Source organism: Chionomys nivalis, chromosome 20 (assembly GCF_950005125.1).
Source record: "Chionomys nivalis chromosome 20, mChiNiv1.1, whole genome shotgun sequence".
NCBI lineage: Eukaryota > Metazoa > Chordata > Mammalia > Rodentia > Cricetidae > Chionomys > Chionomys nivalis.
The window spans coordinates 37,753,632-37,777,278 of NC_080105.1; the positions used below are offsets into that span (position 1 = coordinate 37,753,632).

The 23,647-nt window shown below is 35.4% G+C and overlaps 1 protein-coding gene across 1 annotated transcript in view; it reads left to right on the forward strand.

The window, feature by feature from the left end:
• Sgcz (sarcoglycan zeta) overlaps positions 1–23,647 on the forward strand; it is a 789,755-nt gene that overhangs the window by 747,125 nt on the left and 18,983 nt on the right. The window contains exon 5 of the mRNA XM_057752704.1: positions 15,368–15,490. Coding sequence (XP_057608687.1) covers positions 15,368–15,490 — 123 coding nt within the window. The remainder of the gene's footprint in view (positions 1–15,367; positions 15,491–23,647) is intronic.

Genomic DNA, 23,647 nt, shown 5'->3' on the forward strand with positions numbered 1-23,647 from the left:
ATAGGAGATCTTTCTTCTGAATCTATAAAAGATATTATATGGGCATATTGTGAGCAAAAGGGCGGTGAAGACAATAAAAACAAAATGAACCATGGAGACAATAAAAACAAAATAACCAGAAAACGCAAAACTTGCAAATACACTTTGTAAGTTGTTTTAAAATAAAGTTAAATTGTATCCACAGACACTCAGGTTACTGTTATCAACAGTATCAATTTTTCCTAAATACATCAACAGCTTCACCAGGTGTACCACATCTTACTCCTGTTCTAAAGATTGGGATATAAGGATTTGAGCACTTTAAAATTATTTTATGAACATTTTTAAATATTAAAAGTAATTGGAAGCTATTCAAAATTCTGAGAAGTATAAGAATATTGCTATATCATGATTATAAGGAAAAAGTAAAGCTGAACCTTTAAATTTACATGTCCATAACTCTTAAATGCTTCACGAAATAAAAACAGGCAATCATTTCATACACAAGAGAAAAACAACTGGTTGATCTATTCATTCTAAGAGAAATAATTAAGTTGGGTTTTACATTTTAATATAGAAGACACATTATTTCCAAACATTTTTCATTAATAAATAGAAAGAAACATATTATTTTGTGTCACTATCTCCCCAAGCTTTGTATTAGTCAGACTGTTGAAAGAAAAATTCGCCTAGTGAAATTTTTAATTATAAAAAACCTCTCACCCTGTATAAATTTATAAACAATTTCTTCATTAAATTTTCAAGTATTCCTTTCACAGCAAGTTCTTGCTTAGGCATCAGATGTAATTATGTATTAATGGACACGGTTTTGAATTCTATTTAATTATAATAAAAACCCACATCTAACATTCAAGCAGTAGAAACTGTTTCCTTATGAAAACGATTTAGGTGAGAAGTTGTCAAGAGGGCCTTGTGTTAGGAAAGTATTGGCTCTTCATAAATGGTGTTGGAAAAATCAAATATCCACATGACAATGAAATACAAACTTTCTTCAAACCATATGCAAAACACTGAAAATATGCAGCAACAAGGAAAGAAACTTAGTGTGGCACTAGAGCCCTAAAACTAACATGACAATCCTATATTCCTATCACACAAAAATATTATAATCATCTTTGGGTTAATACTCAAAGTCCTAAGAGTGACCTATATGAGACCACAATCTACTTCTCTTAATTAAAATTTCAGTTTACTTATATAAAGTTATTACAATGTATTTAGACTATGTTAGCACTTCAGAATCTATAGCAACTGCTCTTTGTTGATTACTGATACTTATTAATTTCCTTCTGCTTTTTGTGATCAAGTTTATCAGATTGCTGAACTTTATTAGTTGGTATAATAATCTACTTTTATCATCATTGATAATAAGTCCCAATAGTTGCATTCTATTATATTAACATCTACCCTCATCTTCATCATTAATTTATAATCTACATTTTTAGAGTTGTATTTTGCTTCTAATTTTTTGTTTCATTTATTTTCTAACTTCTAAACATAGATGTTTGATCAGTAGCTTTTTTAGTTTTTCTTCACTTTTAATATAATCATTTGAGACTGTCGATGTGACTGAAAGTACTAATTTAGTGTAGTTTCTTACAATTTGTGGATAACAACACTTAACTCTTGTTCATTTTGAAATATTTCACAATTTGCCATTATCATTTCTAAGCTTTCTCGTGGAGCATTTTAAAATGAATCCCTTCCCTTTTAAATATAATGACTTTTATATTCAAATTCTGCTGTTGAAAGATTTTGCATTGTGGTTATATAAAATCTCTATGATTTCATTTTTTATCCTCCTCTTTCCCCTCCTCCTCCTTCTGCTATTTCTACTCCTATTTAAACTTTTATTTCCTTTTATTTAAGAAACTAGAACTAGACCCCCAGGTCCCTCCATGGCAAGTATACACTCATCACTAACCTACAGCACTAGTTATTTTTTATTCCTTTATTTGTTTTTTATCTTGGTTTGTTAATTTGTTTGTTCTGTTTGATTGCACTTTCTCTGAAGCCCACGGAGGGCTTCGACTTGCCATCTCTTAACTTAGCATCCCAGGGAACTGTATTTAAGGTCTTTGCCACCGGTACCAACTAAAAGCTCCATGATGTCTGAAATAGCTTCGTACTTAACTGGACACACATCTTTCCTCGAATATGGTTTCTATCATATTTGTTAGCTAGGAAAACAAGTAAAGGACAGGAATTGAAAAGGGAAATAATAGGAATGTGGAAATGTAAGGATGACAGAAGGAATGACAAAGAGGACTAGAAGGAGTGCGCGATGGTCGGTGTTCATTGTCAACCTGGTTGTATACTTGGAAACCAAACTGTGGGCAGGTCTATGAGAAAATCTAAAGATTAGGTTAGTTGGCGGAAGACAAAACAGAATTGTAGGCAGCAATTTCCATGAATCTAAATCTTTAACTTAATAAAAAGGGAAAACTAAAGTGAAGGCTTGCATTTATCTCTCCTTTCCTACTGACTTTAGAGACATTTATCCAGCTATACCATACTCCTGCCCTCAGAATTTCCTGACCGTGATGCACATTACCCCCCAGCAGTGAGCCTAAATGAACCCCTTTGTATGTTTACTTAAGAAAATAACTGAAGGCCGGGCGGTGGTGGCACACGCCTTTAATCCCAGCACTCGGGATTACTGAAAAGTAACTGAAAGTCATTTACTACAACCAAAGCACATTTCATATAGAATTATCACCTAGAAGCCATTTATTCCACACAATCAATATATGTCAGTATTTTATTTCAAATTGAGAGTGAAAAATGATTTCAGATGAGGACTCCAGCATCTGTTCTTCCGATTGGCCGCAGGGATCAAAGCACCAGCAAAGAATTGCTGAAGTAAATCATTAAAATCTACCAGATCGTTTTTAAAGCAAAGGTTTTAATCCAAACATCTACCTCATTGTTTCTCTAGAGTCTAAAGAGGCTTTGGTCCCTCTTTGGGCACTATAATTTAAGCTTTTCAAAGCAAAGGATTTTAAGTATTTATGTAACCATCAGCGAATGCATTCACAACAAAATATCACAAAAACCTCAGAAAAGCAGTTTATTATCATTAGCTGACAGAATAACAAAGTCTTATAATTTCCTAAATTGTTTACCTTGAAGGTTGTTCCTATTAACAAGTCCTCTTGCTTCAACTCCATAAATCATGTTTACAGGCTAAATAAACTTCATAGAGAAGATAGAACACTTTACAATCATTCAGATTAAATAGCAATATAGGTTGTTATATGAAACCTAAAAATCCTAAAGTATCAATAAGCATAAATCAGTGTCTATATTATAATATTTGAATGGCAATTTAAACACATTGTGAGTCATTTCATAGGGAAGAAAGCAATGTTTTGGTGACTGTTTCAAGAATACAGATTTCTACCAGGAATGGTTTCTATGAAGGTTTTCTTTTATTAGACAAAGTAAATAAATTCATGCCTTACAAATAATCATCATTATATTTATACAATGAATTGTCGAGATGAATTTCCAAAGTTAAGAATAATAATTTACAATTTGGTATGGTGTTTATAATTTGACTGGTACAATAAGATTTCAAGATTACTTGAATATATCTGCAATGTATACCTATCACAGCTAACTTAATTACACTGGATATAATTAGGAGGAAATATGCATTAAAATATAATAAAATGTTTATACCTTATAAGTTTTAAGAATGTTTGAGTTATAATAGTGATATATCCAATTATCTTTACAATCAAGAAACGCTTATAAAAAACAAAATATTAAAACATTATATATGTCTCCAACAAATCCAAATTTCACCCCACAATCCTGGGCATTTTATGCTTGCCTGCTGCTTTGGAGGAAGACTTCTTCTTTACCTGAGGCCATGCTTCACCAGGAAAGCTCAGAGAACACATTACACAAAACCCTTTAAGTCTGCCCAACAACCCCAGACTGCAACTGTATCCCTGGTACAACTAATCTGGTCTACAACTTCAGAAGATTTCTACTTGACCAAAGTCCAAGCCAGATCTAGGGAACATAGGCATATAAACATCAAAGCAAACTTCAAGCTTTACCAGATCACTGGCTGGATCTTAGATCCCAGCCCCTGCAGTTATACTGGAGACCAGAGGCCAGAGTAGATTTAGGGACCATAGACTACACCCCTCCTCCCCAAGGTGCCATATTCTTGTCCAAAACTTCCGAAGAAGACTTTAGGTTTCCCAGAGGCCAAGCCAGATATACTGAACGCTAGTCCCCAAAAGCGACAGAGCAGATACCACACAGGACCTCAAGACATACTAATCACCAAAAATCCTTAGACATTTAGGCTAGAAAACCAAAAAAAAAAAAAAAAGAAAAGAAAGAAAGAGAAAACAAGGGAAAAAAATCCACCCACCCAACAAAGACAAATGCAGGGATCAACACCTATACCTATAATCATCCCAAATCTGGGTGCCTAATAACAGAAAAGGCAATATGGCGTACCAGATGCCAGCTATCCTACAACAGCAAGACCCAAACAATCCAACACAGCTAAAATACAAGAAAATGACATTATGAAGAAAATAGAAGTTCTTGAAGAGGATTAGAAAAACATTCTTAAAGAAACTGGGGAAAAGAAAACCAAAAATTGGAAGAAATCAATAAATACCTCAAAGAAAGCCAAGAAAAACTCAACAATGAAAAACAGGTGAAGGAAACTGTTTAAGACATAAAAATGGAAATAAAAGCAATCAAACACAAAGGGAATCCTGGAAATGGCAAATCTGGATAACCAAACAGAAATTACAGATGGAAACATCACCAACAGAATGCAAGAGATGCAAGACAGAATCTCAGGCGTTGAAGACACAATAGAAAATATAGATTCATCAGTTCAAGGAAATGTTAAATCTAAAAAATTTCTAATAAAAAACATCCAGGAAATCTGGGACACTATGGAATGACCAAACATAAGAATAATTGGAAGAGAAGAAGGAGAAGAAACCCAGTTCATAAAACCAGAGACTATGTTTAACAAAGTCATAGAAGAAAATTTGCCGCACCTAAAGGACATGCATATAAAGGACCAAGAAATTTACAGAACACCAAATGGATTGGTCCAGAAAAAGAAGACCTCTTTCCTCATAATAATTAAACACTAAAATCACAGAACAAACAAAGAATATTAAAAGTTTAAAGTAACCTATAAAGGTAGACCCTATTAGAATCACACCTGATTTCTCAATGGAGACTCTAAAGTCCAGAGGGGTCTGGACTGCTTTCTTATAGACTCTAAGATATCACAGATGCCAGCCCAAGTTACTATACCAAGTAAAACTGTCAATCGCTATACGTGGCAAAAGCAAGATATTTCATGACAGTCAAATTTAAGTAATATCCACAACCCCAGCACTCCAGAGGTATGAGAAAGAAAAAGCAAGCCTGACAGTGGTGGTACATGTATTTAATCACAGTACCCTGAGGCAGAGACAGGTGAATCTCTGTGAGTTTGAGCCCAGCATGGTTCACAGAGTAATTTCCAGCATAGCCAAGGCCACACAGTGAAACCCTATCTCCCAAAAACAACAAAACAAAACAACAACAACAACAAAAAAAGGAAAATCCCAGCTTCAGAAAGTTAACTACACCCACAGAAACACAGGCAATAGGTAATCTCACACAAACAAAATGCAAAGAATTGAAACACACAAACACACATACACACACATAAAAACTCAATACACATACACAGACACTGCCACCACTAACAACGAAAGAACAAAAATTAACAATCTTTGGTTATTAATATCTCTGTATACCAATGGTTTCAATTCATAGGCTAACAGAATGGGAAAAAAAAAAAGTCCAGGACCCAATAGTTTTTTTTTTTTTTTTTGAGTGAGTTTGGATATAATTTATTTAGTAAAAAGGAAGGGAGAAAGAGAGAAAGAAGGGAGGGAGGGAAAGAGACAGAAAAAACAGATGTTACCTCTTCAGGAAAGAGGAAAAGCAGATTAGTTAATAGTATTTTTACATAACTCTACCATGCTTTCAAGGAAGAGCTAATACCAATACTCTTCAAATTATTCTACAAAATATAAACAGTAGAAACATTACCAGATTCTTTCTATGCTGCCACAGTTATCCTGATACCCATACCACACAAAGATTCAACAAAGAAAGAGAATTGCAAACAAATTTCACTCATAAACATTGATGCCCTAATACTCCATAAAACACATTGGCAAACTGAATCCAAGAGGACAATATGATAATCCTCCCTGACCAACTAGGCTTCATCCCAGAGTTTCAGGGATGGCTCAACATTAAGGAAATCCGTCAATGTAATCCACCATATAAACAAGCTGAAAGAAGAAATCCACACGATCATTGGGTGCTTAAAAAGTCTTTGATACATTCAAAATCCCTTCATGATGAAAGTCTTGGAGAGATCCGGGATACCAGGAAACATACCTAATTCTAATGAAAGCAATATACAGCAAGCCAATTGCCAACATCAAATTAAGTGGAGGGAAACTCAAAGCAATTCCACTAAAATCCTAAATAATAAGATAATTTCTAGAGCTTTTACCATCATTGATTTCAGGCCCTATCACAGAGCTCTAGTGATAAAAACAATTTGACCAATAGATGTGATAACTTTCTAGATTCAATATAAATCTAGAGGAAAAATATCTTATAGAAGACCTCATTCATGGTCATGGGTATTATTCAGCACAATTATGTGACCTTGTTTCAGGAATTGCTAAAGGGAAACTGTAAAGGACATTACATAATTTTATAATTACCTATGAGGGCAGGATCGAACTCATCCAAATAGAAATTAAGTTTCCAACTTACAAGAATTTGCTTATTTTATGCCTCCTCATGGGAATTTTTTTTTCTGAAAAACATGACATTTTTCCTGTGGCGTGCACATTAAATCCAATCACGAAACAGTTGGATGTAATCATAATAGCTGTGTCACAACTGAATTAACAGGCACACTGTGCCAGTTATGTTGATAGTAGTGTATGCAGAGGATGTGACCAGAGGGTGGGCAGTGACAGTTTTTTTTTTGAAAACTCTGCTTAATCTCAGGGACCTCTTTACAAAAAAAGGGGTGGGTGAATTGGATGGGATAATAGATTAGTATTAGCTTACTCACACTAATAATAACAGTGAGTAATAAAGTGAATATTTCTGAATTATCATTTATAGGCAATTACATTGATATAAATATTTGTATATTGATACAAAGTTAAATTACATTGAATATTGTATGCATGCATGCTTCTATCTCTGTTTAAAATATTTTTATATATTAACATATATTTATTATATAGCAATGTACGTTTCTACCTCTGATCAAGATACTTATACATTGTTTATATTTTGAGGTCATTTGTCCTCATTTGTTGCACGATTGTTTATTATATAATATTCTAATATGAAGTCTTAGTCTTTATGTTATATAAATATTAAGGATTATAGATCAATAGTCATCTACGTTTGTCATATTTATATTTAGACTAATCAGGTTCTTTAGATACATAGAGATTATATCCTGCAAATATAGGTAATCTTCAACCACATCAAGGAGCTGTAGAATATGACATTTAAATAACTTAGGGTTCTGCTGAAGTGAGACACGAGTGCTCCTGGCAGCACCAATTTATTCCTGAGAGAATGTTGAGCACCGAAGACATACCTCTTGGAACTTGTTTTCTTCTTGGCAAAACATGCCTTTGGGTAAAGAAATGTCCATGCCTCAACCACTGACAAAATACGTAATATCCGGAAATGGATAAGCAGGAGTGTTATATCTTGCCAAGACATGATAAGACAGTTTTAAAAAATTTCCTGCCTCTGAAAATGGTATGTCAGTTATTCTAGTTTTTAGCCAAAGTTGGTTGCTTCAACATTGCAAAAGAGCCTTTTGGTTTTCCCAGGTAGCCTGTTGTCTCTGTCATTGTTGCACATGTTTGGAAGTTGTTTGATTGTACTTCCTGTTTACTCAAGTAATATTTCCTTTCTCAGAACTTCGATGGGGTTGAATACTAGATAGTTGTAGTTACTTTCCTCTCATGACTTATACAAGACTTAAACTAGTTAGGATAGGATACTATTGAGTATATTTGTTCTTATTGTATATAATTTTGTATTAGGCTTACAACTTTTTTTATTTAAACAAATGGGGGAGGTGCTGTAGGGAGTCTTACAGCTAGTAATTACCTGCCCTCTGGGGTGTGGCCTCTTATACTATATATGCCCATATCGAGCATGTGTCCAACCTCTTTTCCGGCCTCTCTGCTCCAGTTGCAGATTCCGGTTTCTGATCTCCGCTCAAGCAGCGGATTCTGATTTGTGAGTCTACCCCTAAATAAATAGCTATCTATTTCTCAATGTTGAGCTAGTGTGGGATTCCTTTTATGTGTTCTTCTTCATAGGCCCTTCTGACTTTACAAGCACCCACCAGAGTGAGGTACTCTATTTCTTTTTTGTTTGATTTCTTCAGATCCTAGAGCCAAAGTAGTTGTGTTTTTAATAATGGAGACTTCGTATAAGCAGCAGCTGTACAACTGCCATTCCTCCCTCCTTCCCTCCCTACTTCCTTCCTTCTTGCCTTCTTTTGTCTTTTTCTTCTTTCTTTATTTTGTCTTTCTTTCTTCTTTTTTCACTATTCTTTCTTTCTTTCTTCCTTCCTTCCTTCCTTCCTTCCTTCCTTCCTTCCTTTCTTTCTTTCTTTCTTTCTTTCTTTCTGACTTCCTTCCTCCCTTCTTTCGTTCCTGTCTTTCTTTCCTTTCTTGCGTTTCTTTGTGTGAGGACAGGGTCATGTGTAGCCCATCCATTGACTAACCTAGTGGCTGCCGATGGCTGTGGGGAGAAAACAACAACTGGATTTTCACGGTGTAATTGCAAATGCAAAGAACAGCAAATGTGAAACAGTTCTCAAAATCCAATTCTACAAAACTGAGATGCCAACTTAGAGAAATGTAAGAAACGGGTGGTGTAAGAATTGGTAGAAGAGGGTGGTCTTAAGGTTCCTGGTGTTGGGACATCCTTGTCTTCTGTGTCACATTGTCTCGTACAATCTTCATGCTCTTCTAGCTTAGACCCCACCACAAATTATCTATGCAAATTTTGTCTAATACATATCCTAAGCCTTGAGGTTGTCCTTCCTTCTCATCCTAGGCTCAGTAATATATCGGACTGCTTGCAACTTTTCAGTCCCTGGAGTTCTGAAAGAGGCAGGGACCACTTGCCTGCTAGGGAAAAGAGAGGTCAATGTCTCCTTCATATTTCTGATGATTTGAATTCAGAAATAATTTTCTAATTGTATTATAAATATGGACCACAGCAACTTCTTTCTTACAATAACCTAAACTCCGGATATTTCTGCTTCCATATCCATATAATACTTCTGCTTGCATATCCCGTCCTGGAATTATGAATATAAAACCCGTTTCCAACACTGTGGTAGTTTCCATTATATGTGAGTCCTGTGAAGTAACACATGCCTAGTACTAAGATTTTCACGCAACAACCTTGTGATTACTGACAGTGCCTTTTTCAAATATGTGATTCGAACTCAGAAGGTATGAGTTCTGAATTAAATAAGCCTCATACATGTGCATACACAGGGAGTCAGAGGAGACAGAGAGAGAAAAGGAGACAGAGAGATACACACAAAATGAACAATTATTAAATTCTTAACTAAATTAAAATTTAAACGTATAGTTAACACAAGAAATAAAACTATGTTCAGGCATTACAACTAAGAAAGCATTTTAAAAGCGCACACCACACATAAATAACAAATGGAAAGAAAAGAATGATGAGAAACATTTTTACCAGGAGTTAAAATGTCAATTCATTATGTTTAAATAAACATATTTTAAAATATTAATGAACTAAAATATATGCTCTAAATCTAAACTCTAAATCATAAAAATATATGGTTGAAAAAATGGATATAAGCAATTCTGCAGACTAAAGTTTTCTCAGAGACAAGGATGGAGAAACATTTGCTTAAGGAAAGGTAACAATGTTGATAGTAGCAGCTATTTCCTCCAGTGGGAGCTATGTAAAATTATTTGCATACTTTCATATGCATAATTTTTAGGTTTTTTAAAGATTTATCTATTTTTACTTTATATGTGTGAAGGTTTTGTTGCCTTGTAAATGCACTATATGTCTGCAGTGCCCATGGAGGCCAGGCAATGGCATAATATTCCCCAGAACTAGAGTTACAGATTGTTGCTAGTCACCTTTACGTATTGGGAATCAAATATCATTCCTCTGCTTGAGCAGCAAATGTGCTTAACAACCCAACTTGCCAGCCCACTTCCTAGTGGATTTTAAAATAAAAATGGAGAACAAGAGGTGTGAATAATGAATTATAGGTAAGGAAGTGGTACAAACGGTGACAAATATTGGCCTTCATCACAACTAAAAAGTAAGCCTTTACTGGGGAATACCTAACTTCATACAGACTGTTGGTTTAGACAAAGGCTGATGACTGTTGGTTTAGACAAAGGCTGATAGGTGTTATCAGGAAGAGAACCAGGAGCATAAAGGTAACCCCCTAAATTTGAGTATTCCCACTGCTATATTAGTTCCTGGAAGTCAAAGAGCAACTGTGGCCTTAATCCATAGGTCAGCAGCTATAGGGAGGAGGGATAAACATGACTCTCACAGGGCCCCAGGAGAATCACAAATGCTGAAGACTTCAGAGTCTGGAGAAGAGAACCCTCCAGCCTGGCTTGAGGTTGCTCTTCTTTGTTTACTAATGTATCTTCCCCTATGACAGACGTTCCTAGTATACATTTTACATGTATATTTTTAATGTCATTCATGCTATAAAACAAAACAAAGCTTAACATATACTGATGAATATGTGTACTTGGACATTTATTTTCATTTTATGTTCAGGAAAATACACACACAGAAATGTGTGTGTGTGTGTATATATATACATATATACACACAGATGCACATACACACACACACACACACACACACACACACACACATATATATATATATATATACTTTTGTATATACGGTGTTCAGTGTGTGCACATGTGTGTATGTGCATGCGTCTGTATGTGCGTCTACACACTCACAGGGCATAAGTGTTTACTGAGGAACAGATAAGGTCAGTTAGTCCTTAATTGCACCTTTCCTCATGGCAGTTGGTTGTTTCTCAGCTCCTTCCCCTTATTCTTGGAATGGTTGTGTATCCCCACCCTCTTGATTACCATGATGGCACGCTTGTACCTGTAAATCCCGAGCAGGTCCATGGAGTACTACTCCCAGAGCTCAAAGCAACATGCTCGCATCATGTCCCACATGAACTTGGTATGTTCGTTAATGCTCTCTCTGAGCCAGCTTGATGGCATTCACTCTTCACCTTGTGGCCCTTTTGATACCTGTAGCTATAAAGCACTGCAACGCCATGGTGACTGCAACTGTTTTTGTTTTTAGAATTTATTTGTCCACCGCATAATAATTGGGCTGCTATTATTTTGTTTTTAAGATTTCATTTGTACACATAGTAACTTTAAAACAGTAATTTCTGAATGAAGAATTGTGAATCTGAGTTTTGTTTTGTTGTTGGAGTTTCTAATCTCTTAAAGATATCCAAGAACATGAACATGTTGACCACATATAAAATTAAATCTCAAAGGATGTATGTATGATGCAATAAGAGATCATACAGTATTTGAGAAAGACATAACAGAGACAGGCAGACATAACCACTGAAATCTCTCTTTAGTTTTCTTTTATCAGTCTTGAAGGGAGCCTAGAAATCTCTTGCAACTGTATTATTTAGTCACCCATAGATGTTCTTATCAAAGAAAAATTTCCAGCTTTAGTATTTTTTCAATTGAATGTAGAAAATGCAAACACAGTAGCTCATAGTCTTTTTCTACTTAATGCAATCACACTTTCGGACAACTTGACCTTTCCTTAGAAAAAAAGACACTAGATGCAAGCAAATGATAGGAAACCAAAAATACTAAGTGCAGTATTATAATTTATAATATTTTAATGTTAAACATTGATAGTCCCAATTACTGATTGTGTCTCCAATTATATAGCTTTGCTTTTTATTCATTTGTAGAAAAGAAAAGGAATGCATGTAAATGTGATGCTATATAATTATTTTCTGATATAAAACATTTATTTACTATCAAGTCATTGCTAATTGCTTGCAATTCTGCCATCTGTAATTATGCTAATATGGTGGATAAAGTATACTCTGAAGTATTAATTTTATATCTGTTTTTCAATTGGATGATTTTTTGCATGCATTAATTTATAACTTAGATGCATCTCATCTATTCTGCATGCATAAATATTGTGCAGTTTGCTTATTTGGCTTTGCTCATTTAATGTTAATGAATTAAAATTTCAACTCCCTTTTCCAGAGCCAGGCACTAACCTAATAAAGTCTCTAATAGCTTATTTCTAATAGTTTATTTGCAATAACTTATGTGACATGCAATATAATATTTTAATATTTGTATAGTGTCCTCTGAATAAAGACATTAATCACTATTCCTAGGAAATTCTTACTAATCTGTGAGAGCACATATGCCTTCATATGTGTGTAGTTATCTAGTATATGGCTATGCCATTAAATATAACTTGTTAATCAATTTATCTCAGCAATTGTGTATATCTGAAGATGATAAAATGGCATATTGTTAGAGTTTTATGTGTAGAAGTTCTATGATGCCTCTCAGACCATTGAGCCTCAATGTGTACCTGTTGTAAGGAGGCACGTGTACTGAGTCTCTTGGAAACAGATTTAAACACAGAGAGATATATAAGCCTAGAAGTTAAATGTCAACACACTGGCCTCAATGTTTTGACTATCTCTTAGTTGAGTTACTGTGCAACAATGGCTGATTGCAAATATACAAGGTTAGACTATAATTAGATAACAAAACATTCAAATGAATACTAATTCCTAAAATAATATTCACAAAATCAAGAGGATGATCATGGACAGTAAGTCCTCAATATTTACCTAAGTATTATCTTTAAATTTTATAAGAAAACATGTTTTATTTTTAAAAGATAAATGATTTTAATTGATTGTGGTTTTCCATGTGTTGCAAAGATAAGTTTTCTTAAAGAGAGGTGAAAATTACACTGTCTATAAGTACAAAAGGTCATAGATTGTTGTTAGTGATTATGATTGGTAGGTAAATTTTGCTTATAGATAGTCCTCTAATTACCATGAATTCACTATCTCTGAGTAGTTAGCTCAGTTCCAGTGCCAGTGTAGCACAATTTGTAGAAGCTCTGAGACTGGTATTTAGGTTCAACCTGAAGACCAGAAAAGCAAAGCAGCCAGACACTTGCTCTTACCTCGACCTCTTCCCTCAACCTCAGTATGAAAATGGTGATCCTGCCTACTGGAATCTCAAAAATGAGAGTGAGAATGAGGGCTATCTCCTCCCATTTTATAATCCTCTCTAGGGCTTGGATTAAAGTTGTACACCACTGGAATTAAAGGCTTGCACCACCCAATTTCTATGGCAACTAGTGTGACTATTGGGATTAAAGGTGTGTGTCACCACTGCCAGGACTATAAGGCTAACCAACGAGCTGTTTTTCTCTCTGATCTTCAGGCAAGCTTTATGTATTAAAATACAAATAAAATGCCACTACATACCGGGAATGGTTTCCCTTCTATTAAATGCATCCTATTTCAATTAGAGACATAATGATTAGCCCTAAGTTATGTGTGCCACTTACTGTACCTTTAGGGTTATACTGTTATGATATTAGATGTTGTACCTCATAGGCCTCATAGCTAGATAGGACTACTGCTTGCCTCTCACCTTTGGAAGCTTGGTACCTTCTGGTACAATGAAAACTAGTCCTCAGAGAGGCAGTATTCAGGACAGTTCCAACTCAGGAGGAGTCTCCAGGGCCTCTTTATCAAGTATATAGTGTCCACAGCAACAGGGACTTACTTTCTATCTCTGAGTTTAACCAAAGTAAAGAGCAACAGGTAGTTTTGTGAAAGATCAGGTGACAAAATTGTAGGCGCCCGAGGATCAGGGAGTTGCTGTGAGACCGTGTCTCATGGTACTATCAGAAACTACACTCATAAAGTCTCACCGACATGATTACCCATACATGAGCTGAACAAGAACTACACAAAGGAACATGCCAACATGGATGAGAACAGCCCATGAGGCCTCATTACAAAGAATTACAAAGAATTGAGGAAATCTGGGAGTGGAAGAGGGATTAACCAGAGGGATTAACTCCTCAATTGTTTTTTCAGTGCTAAATCATCTGCCCTGAAAACATACACATGAGTAACATCATACAGACTGAACAGGTTATATCTAAGAATGTATGTACGTGTGGACACACACATGTGTATGTATAAATATATATGTTTATGTAATAAATATAATATATAGATTTTTAAAAATTATTTATTATGTATACATATTCTATCTGTATGTATGTCTGAAGAGGCCACCAGATCTCATTACAGATGATTGTGAGCCACCACGTAGTTGCTGGGAATTGAACTCAGGACCTTTGGAGGAGCAGGCAATGCTCTTAACCATTGAGCCATCTCTCCAGCCCCAATATATAGATTATTATGTTATATATTATTAAAAAGAGGCAATGAATTTGAAGGAGAGTGGGGAGGGGCATATGGGAAGGATTCCTGTTTCTACTTTAAATTATACTTTGGAACAGTTAAGTTGTTTAGAGTAGTGTAGTTAAGTTGCTTACATTTTAAGTAAAAAAGTATGGAAAATTAATTATCAAAAATATAGAAAACAAATCCATTGCAAGACTAATTATAAAATGGGTTTAAATTCATTTGCATTAAATGGTAAGAAGATATCTATACTAAAATCTATGAAATGTGGAATAATTTAAGATTCACAAAGGATTGGTTCTTTAGAATAATCTGAGTTCTGTAGTCTGCACTTCAAAGAGATGTGAGTCATTTGGGTCCCATTTATTGAGCATCTGCCTCTCACTTGCCAGGTGAAATGAATGGCAAATCTTCATCTCCAGTAGATATCAAAGTAGGCATTGTCTGCCTTGTGGATACATCAGGTGTTTATTTCTGGCTAAGTACGCACCCTATATTAGAACAACCTTAAACATTTAGAATTAACACATATGACCATTTAATCTAGTCTGTAAATATTCAGTGAAATTGGGGGCTTTTGAAAAGGATGAGAGCTTAAAAATGTCCATTCTGATATAAAACATGCAGCCAAGATGCATGAGATGAATGCTATGTGTATTGTTGTATTTTATAAACATCATGTATGCTAATGGTGTTCTGCACCCCAGCTTGATTTTGAAACCTTTCCTCTGACTTCAGGAGCAGAGGCTGTGGAGGCACAGTGTAAACGATTTGAAGTGAGAGCAAGTGAAGATGGCAGGGTGCTGTTTTCTGCAGATGAAGATGAGATAACCATCGGGGCTGAGAAACTGAAGGTCACAGGTACTGTAATGGAGATCTTTCAATGTTGTTTACCCAATAAAAGCATACAAAATTCCATAGAAGTTCCTTTACATAATTTCTGGCTTCCTTCCCAAAAGCCTAGTTGCCAATCTTATAATATATCTACTTTTCAAATAACTACAAATAAAGTCATTAATTGTGGTTGGAGAACAGAGACTAAAATTCTCATACACACACACACACACACACACACACACATATATATATATATATAAAGTTGTATCACTCAAATCAACTAAAAATACTGAGTTAGCTGTCATAAAAAATATGAGTAAAGGTGACAAATCTGAAGGTCCTATGTCCATTGTCCTGTTTCCCCAGAGACAACCCTTCTTGTGTATGGCTTCTCTGCCTACTGAGCTTAGACAACATTTTTGTATATCTAATACACACACACACACACACATATCCCAACACACAGAGAAACAGACACATACAAATTCATGCTAAATCCTTCCTTCTTTACCAGACTACCATATATTAACTTCAGAATAGCTTTATTCTTGCTTGTAACACTCCTAAAATGAAAATATCAAAGACAAATATAGGTTATCATTTCACATGCATAGGAGAGATAATTGGACCGAGCATAGAACACAATATGAAGGCAAGGGATTGGCAGGTCCCCTCACATATACTTTAAAGCAGTGCTCCAGTCTTTTGACAAATAACACTACAAAGAGACACGGACTCCGGGGTGCTCCATATAAATTAGGTAACTATTCCGACAAGACTTCAAAGTACGTGTGACAAAGGATCTCTATGAATTGTAAATTGGTGGCATGAAAGATTTCCTATTCAAGCAATATCCATAGGAATTAAAATTAAGATGAAACCTTTCTCACTTTCTTTCACTTTATGAATAATGACATGTTTGATGAACTCTTGTTTCAGAAGGAAGTGGATGATTTACACAGGGGATATGTCTGTATATCTGAGACAAAATGACTATAGATCTGAGACAAAATCACGGTGCTTATAGGTTTTAACATAATTGTAGTTAACTTATTTAGAATATAGGTGTGTAGACACTGGAGGTCACGCCCTAACATGAACTTGACTACTTTAACTTTCTATTGCTGCCACAAAATATAAGATGACCAGACAGTTTAGCTAACTAACCAAGAGAACAGCAATTTGAGAGAGGCAAAGAATGTGGACCATTGTTTCAGAGTTTTGGCAGCCCATTTGAACAGCTTCTTAGTTTTAAGCCAGAGGTCCTGCGGAGCCGCACAGCAGAAAGGCCTTAACAAGAAAGTCCTGCTCTGTCCCATCTGGAAACAAGTTGCTCTTGAATGGCCTAGCTTTGCGTGGTAGTAATTTGCTTAAAGTGACTAAAATGTGTATCTGTTCTTGATATTCCTTGACATTCCTTGATAAAAGGGGGTGTTAGACTCTAGTTCAAATATAAAATCTTTAAAACTCTGTTTGTTTTGTATTCCCGACTACGAACTCTAGATATCACCTAATGCAATTATCTTCTCAGGCCCTGTAAGCACATAAAGGACATAAACCTTTCAACACAGCAGACTCAAATCCGGTGCTTTCAGGCTGTGTCCATCAACTGCAAGGAGCGCTTTCATTTGTAGCCCGTGCACAATAGCAGCCTAGAAAACAAAGGAAGGTAAAAGATGAGTCTGACGTGGGAAGGTGAAAGTCCTCAAGTCGGAGGAAAACGATTAATTGGACGCAGACATCTGTTTTGTGTTGGCAGAAAGCAGACAGGAGAGAAGTGAGTGAGGACAAAGTATCTCTCGCTCTCTCTGTTCTCCAAATGGCAGCGATTAAATGTGGCAGTCTGGAAGGAGAGAGAAATGCAACCACATGTTCCCGATGCCCTCCTGTTTGCTGCAAAGTCAAGAGCGTTTCAACCCTGTGTGTTTCTAATGGAATGATTGGAAAGATAGACAGGTCCCCGTGCTTGTTTGACAACACATGAAAGAATTTTCTGAGGAACTGTCTTTAAAATTAAACAGTGTGTTGGGCTGGAATCAATATTTCCTGGTTTGCTTTCATTACCTGGCTTCTACTTCCCTGTTCTTGTCTATTGCATTAGCCCACTGTGATAAGGTCAGCTTCACTGCCAGTCTTTTCTAAAGCAGGACTTTTGTTCCTCGGAGCTGTTCAAATGCTGAGAACGTGGTACCACTTAGACCCCAGGAAAAAAGTAGTTTGTCTGAAAAGCTGCGGGAGTACTGACTAAATCAGGTGCTAAGAAAAGTGATGTGTGGTCACTTCATTTCCTCTAGTGACACATTAGAGGTTTATGCACTTGACATGATCACTCATCTCAGCTTTCCAGTTGTTTCTTAAACTTCCTGGTGATGGAGACTTCAGAGACATGAGACAACACGGAACCACGCCCTACAAACTTCTAAATGGAAATTGAGTTCCAGTTTTGAAGTGCATATGCAAGTCACAGCCACTAACACGAATAAGCTGTTTTGTCAGAGGTCTTTGCTAGCAGACGGTTCTGTGGTTTATTTTTATCCAAGGTCTCAAGGAAATGTTTCTTATTTTTATTCTGTTAAAGCAAATATTGAAAATGCAGCTGCCTAATTATAAAGCTTGAAAGCATTCATAATGAAAAGGCAATGTGAATTCTGACAAAAAACTACAGGCAACTAAGGAATGCTGGGAATGTGATAGCCTACTCCAGGAAAGACCTGTCTCCCCAGATTATTTATAAGCCCTGAAATCATATGCATGCTAAAGACCCTATAATTGTGAGCAGGTTGTATTTATATATTTAGAGGTATACATATATATACATAAACACATATATTATATTATGCTTATATATATTAATTTATTCATATATTATGTTAATACAGATTGCCAATTCAACAGTTAATGTAATAGAGACCATGAATTTAAGAGAAAGCATAGCGCAAAGAGAGGTTCATGGAGTGCGTTGGAGGGAGGAAAGGGAAGGAGAAATTTACATAGTTGAAGTAATTTCAAATTTTAAAACTACAAATTGTTAAAAAGGAACTTCTCTGTTCAGTATAGTCAACAGATTCCATTTGATGCTCAAAGTTCCTTTATGTGCTAGACGAGGGAAATTCTTTAAGATATAATTAACTTTGCTGTAGCATAAATAAATTATTTCATTTCTTAGGCATCACACTTTTAGTGGCCATTGTTACAATAACTTTCTTTCCTTGCCTGCTGTGGGTAAGAGGATGATGGCTATGGATCTTAGAAGATACCATTGCTTCTTACACGTTTCAATGAATCCTGTCTACAGGCAGAGTGTCTTCAACTTCTTTCTTAATGTGGTCTTCTTTAGCGTCTCTTCTGTCAAATTTTTCTTATTTCATTGTCTTCCAACAGCTGGAAAATAACCCCTTTTAATAGTTCATATGATGATATCATAATTGTTTCTATTGTTGTGATAAAACATTATAACCAAAAGCAACTCAAGGAGATAGCTTTTTTTCATCTTCTGATTTGTAGTCTATCATCCAGAGAAGTTGGGGCCAGAAACTCTAGGCAGGAGCTGATGCAGAAGCGGTGAAGTAATGGTGCGTATTAGCTTACCCTCCAAGGCTTGCTCAGTTTGCACCCAGAGTCACCAAGCCAGAAAAAGTAGCACCATCCACAGTGGCCTAGAACTTACCACCTTGATCTTTAACCAAGAATATACACCACACACTTACCCACATGCCTTTCTTTGGGGGATAGTCCCCTAAATGAGTTTAACTTGTATTATGTTGACCTAAAATTAGACAGAACAATGGTGCTGGTTATACTGTGCTATTCTGTTTGGATTATCAGATACCTGGACATCCAGAAAATACTCCTAGTTCACTGAAGAAAAATGTGAATTACATATGCCAAGCCCCATTTCTCACGAAACATAACGCATATAATACATTATCTACATATTCACAAAAGACACAGGGCATGATCTCCTTGGGCAGTTGGGCCATAGTTACTGTTACTCTGCCTTAGACACTAGGGAAAGCTTGATTTTTTTTTCAGTCCCAGTTTTCTTCTTTTAAGTAGTATTTTTATTAATGTTTAACATGTATGGTTTGGATAAAGAAAAGAGACGTAAAAATAAATTAAGACAAATTCTGGATCAAATTTGTATCTTGCAGATGCAATTTCTATTAAAATTATAATTTGGAATGCCATTGCTGTTCTCATGTGTTTTAATTTTGTTAAGTACTTGTAAAAAATAAAATGCAGAGGTCAAAATATGAAAATGACAATAAACAAGTAGAAAATGCTATATGGATAGCAAATGAAAATTTATACTTCTTATTACATAACTGATGTCGTTAAAAACCTCCATGACTAAAAGTGAAGGGAATGGGAGAAGGCATAAAGTGACTCCATGACAGTTTCTGGCTTCTGTGGGAGGAACTGTTTTTATTCAAGGTCATGGTGCTGCTCTTTTGCCATGTTTCTGTGGATAGACCCACAACTCTGTGCGCATGGGCAGCATAAATTAAACTCTGTAGATTATAAAAAATAGAAGATGTCATGAACGTAGGAGGTGGATTCTTTGGGTAGTGGTTCAGGACAAAAGAAGGGAGGCAGAAATTTGAAGTATGGTGGATGTGTTGGAGATACATTGTTTATATGAATAAAATTGTCAAAGAATAAATAAAATATTATTAATTTTTGTAAAGTAATTTTATTTATATCAACCAAATAGTAACTTAGACAAGATATGTTTTATTTTTCTCTTACATAGCATTACACATGACTAGACTCTAAAAGTCAAGGATGTTACAGGCCACTGAAGAGTTAAGAGATTTACACCTCAGGAATCTCAGGGTTGGGTGTTGTGTTATAGACTTGAAGCTGTCACATACCATGTATACTGGCTAGTTTTTTGTCAACTTGTCACAAGCTAAAATCTTAAGAGAGGAATGAGCCTCAATTAAGAAAATACCTCCAAAAGATCATCTGTAAACAAAGCCCTAAGACAATTTCTTAGTGATCAATGAGAGAGGGTCCAGCCAATTATGGGTGGGGCGATCCTTGGATGAGTGGCCCTGGGTCTTATAAGAAAAAGGCTGAGGATGCCATGGGGAACAAGCTAGTAAGCCTAAACCCTTCATGGCCTTTGTATCAGCTCCTGCCTCCAGGTTTCAGCTTTGTCTGTGTTCCTGTTGTGACTTCCTTCAGTAATGAATAGTGATATGAAAGTATAAACTCAATAAACCCTTTTCTCCCCAAGTTGTGATGGGCATTGTGTTTCATTATAGCAATAGTAAATCTAACCAAGACACCATGTGCTCCAGCATGGGTGAAGTCTATACAAAGAGGATTTATGGAAAAATATATTTTGTAACATTACTACATAGAAATTGCTTTGTCATTTACATATCCCATTTATGTAATTTTAAAACTGAGTTTGTGGTGTACATGTAACATAAACAATTGCAACTAAACTCTACTGGATCCTAAGCATTTGGGTAAAACATTAACAAAGGCCAAAATATTAAAAAAAATCTATCATTCAAAAGAAAAAGAGACCTAATAGAGGCTAAAGAGATGACTTAGTGGTTTGTGCTTCTCTAGCATAGAACATGAGTTCTACTTCCAACATTAACATAGTGACTCACAACTGTCTGAAACTACAGTCTCAAATGATTTATCACCATCTTCCGGCCTTTTCTGTCCTCCTTGGGCAACTGCTCAACCATGAAGTACAGACATAATCATACATGTAAAAAGGAGTAAATTTAGGATATTTTAAGTGACTTAATAATATTAAAATCCTAAAACAAAAGTAAAATTAATGGGTTGCTATTCAATATTCCCTTTAGAGAATACCAACTTTTGGTTGGTCCTTAAATGAGGTCTCCTTCAAGTCTTATCAAAGCTATCACACTCCCATACACAGCCACAGAAAACCTTTATATTATAGTTTAATAGAAGTAAAATATTTGTGTTTTCCTTTCATTATAAGATTATCAGAAATCCTTTATATATTACATATTTTTAAAATATCTTCAAGAAAGGTTTTTTAACATAATGAAATGAAGTTTGAAGAGATAGTTTCCCCTTATTTAAAAATTATATTATAAGGTCTCCTTGTATTAAATGTCACTAATATTACATAATATGCATATCTTTATGTATCTATGTCAGTTAAAATTTCACTATAAAGCAGTACCTTCAAAATTATTAATGTTTTCTATCACTTATGAAATTTATACTAAAGAAGAATTTAAATAACCAGGTACCATGAAACACTAATTTTTTTGAAGCACTAATTTTTATTTGAAACTGATACTAATAGTTTTACTAATCAGACACTATGATAAGAGTTAGTAATTCTGAAATAACAAATGTTATTGGACACAAGTATTTAACAATAACCTTTCCATAGAAAAAGGCACAAAATGTAGGTCTAACCAACACACTAATTAAATGTCAATACTCACTGGTAGTGAAAGAGCTTACATGCAACTTGAAAATCCATCTCAGTTTTCTTATATTACTGGAAAACCAAACAATATTTTTTAAAGATTTAAAAGAAAATTTTAACTCTGACTCATTAAGAGCTAAAATCAGAGCTATTTAAAAGTTAAACTGTAGTAATGATAACACATGACTGATAAAGGCATTTTTGGTGCCCTGAAACCATGTCTACCATGTGGAGTAAAAGTGGAAGGAGGTGAACTGTGGAAGGTTCAGGCTAGACAGTGATGAAGGGTTCAAACATCCTCGTTTCCAGGTGCTTTCATATTGGAGGTGCAATGCTTTCTGCTACAGTAACTCTGAATGTAATTATCATCTCAAGCATCAGTTCCTCATCCATAAAATGTGAGAGTAATAATGATAAGACCTTTCTGGATATTCTGAGTTTGAAGTAATTATTTTGAAGTATCATGAGCTGATTCACGTTCTCATGATGCCTGGCACATGGTAATGGCGCAGCATATGGTGAAGGTTACTATGGATATTAGAGTGAGTGAATAAGCATCATGATGTTATGTGTTAGTGAAATGACTTTTGCTCTTAAAGCATTTCCTGTGAAGACGTCTTACATTTCTTTATCATTTTATTCTCCCTTTTCTTTCTCTAAAATGCACGTCACTATATCAAATAATTTTCACCACTTAATATGTATTATATGAAATTCAATGTAATAAATGTCGTTTGTCAGGTATTTCAAAGTACTTAAAGAAAAACAGTAGAACAAGAAAGAAAAATTTTGAAAATATATTGCGCAGCAAATTATTTAAAAGTTAGAACTTTATCACAATTCAATTAATGTCATATGATCTAATTCAGAACAGGAGTATCAATTATTTTAAAAATTTATTTATTATATATACAGTGTTCTATCTGTATGCCTGCATGCCAGAAGATGGCACCAGATCTCATTACAGATGGTTGTGAGCCACTATGTGGTTGCTGGAATTGAACTCAGGACCTCTGGAAGAGCAGTCAGTGCTCTTAACCTCTGAGCCATCTCTCCAGCCCAGGAGTATCAATTTTGCAGTTGATGAGAATACTCATTTGCAGTAATTCATTGATTCCTCAGTGCAGAGAGTGTTTTATTAGCGTTGCTTCTTATCATATCTCAGGTTAAGCTGCTTCCAGGAATTTAATACTGTGTTGAGTGGCAGACAGAAGGAACTAGATTTGTGTCTCCTTTATTATTGCCCACTCATGTTTCTAATGCATTTTATATATGTTGGTATCCATTGTTTATACAATACATCCAGACCAAGAATAAGCATGTCTGCAACAGGACTGAGACCTTTAAGATCTGATTGACTTACTGGCCAGATCTTCTGGTAACATTAGAGGTGAAGAAACATGAGCATTCTGTGAGTTGAACTATTCTAGTAAATCACAGATAGCCCTCAGCAGAACCTCCATGCCTTGAAGTGGCCATTAACATTGAAATCTTGGCACTAGCTAATGAATGACAACAGAAGGGATGAGTTTAGTTTGCAGTTTCTAAGGTCTGTTGCCTATTGAGAAAGACTTCATTTTAGCCTTGGATCAGCTGAACCCTCATAATCCTGCTGACCACTGTCCTGGAACAAACTCGCTACGGCGTGTGAAAATGAATGTTCATCCTAACTTCAACTGAACACATCTGCATGAATGCACTTTGTGTGGGTTGAAAAGCTCTCCAGGATCGTGATTTTGTCC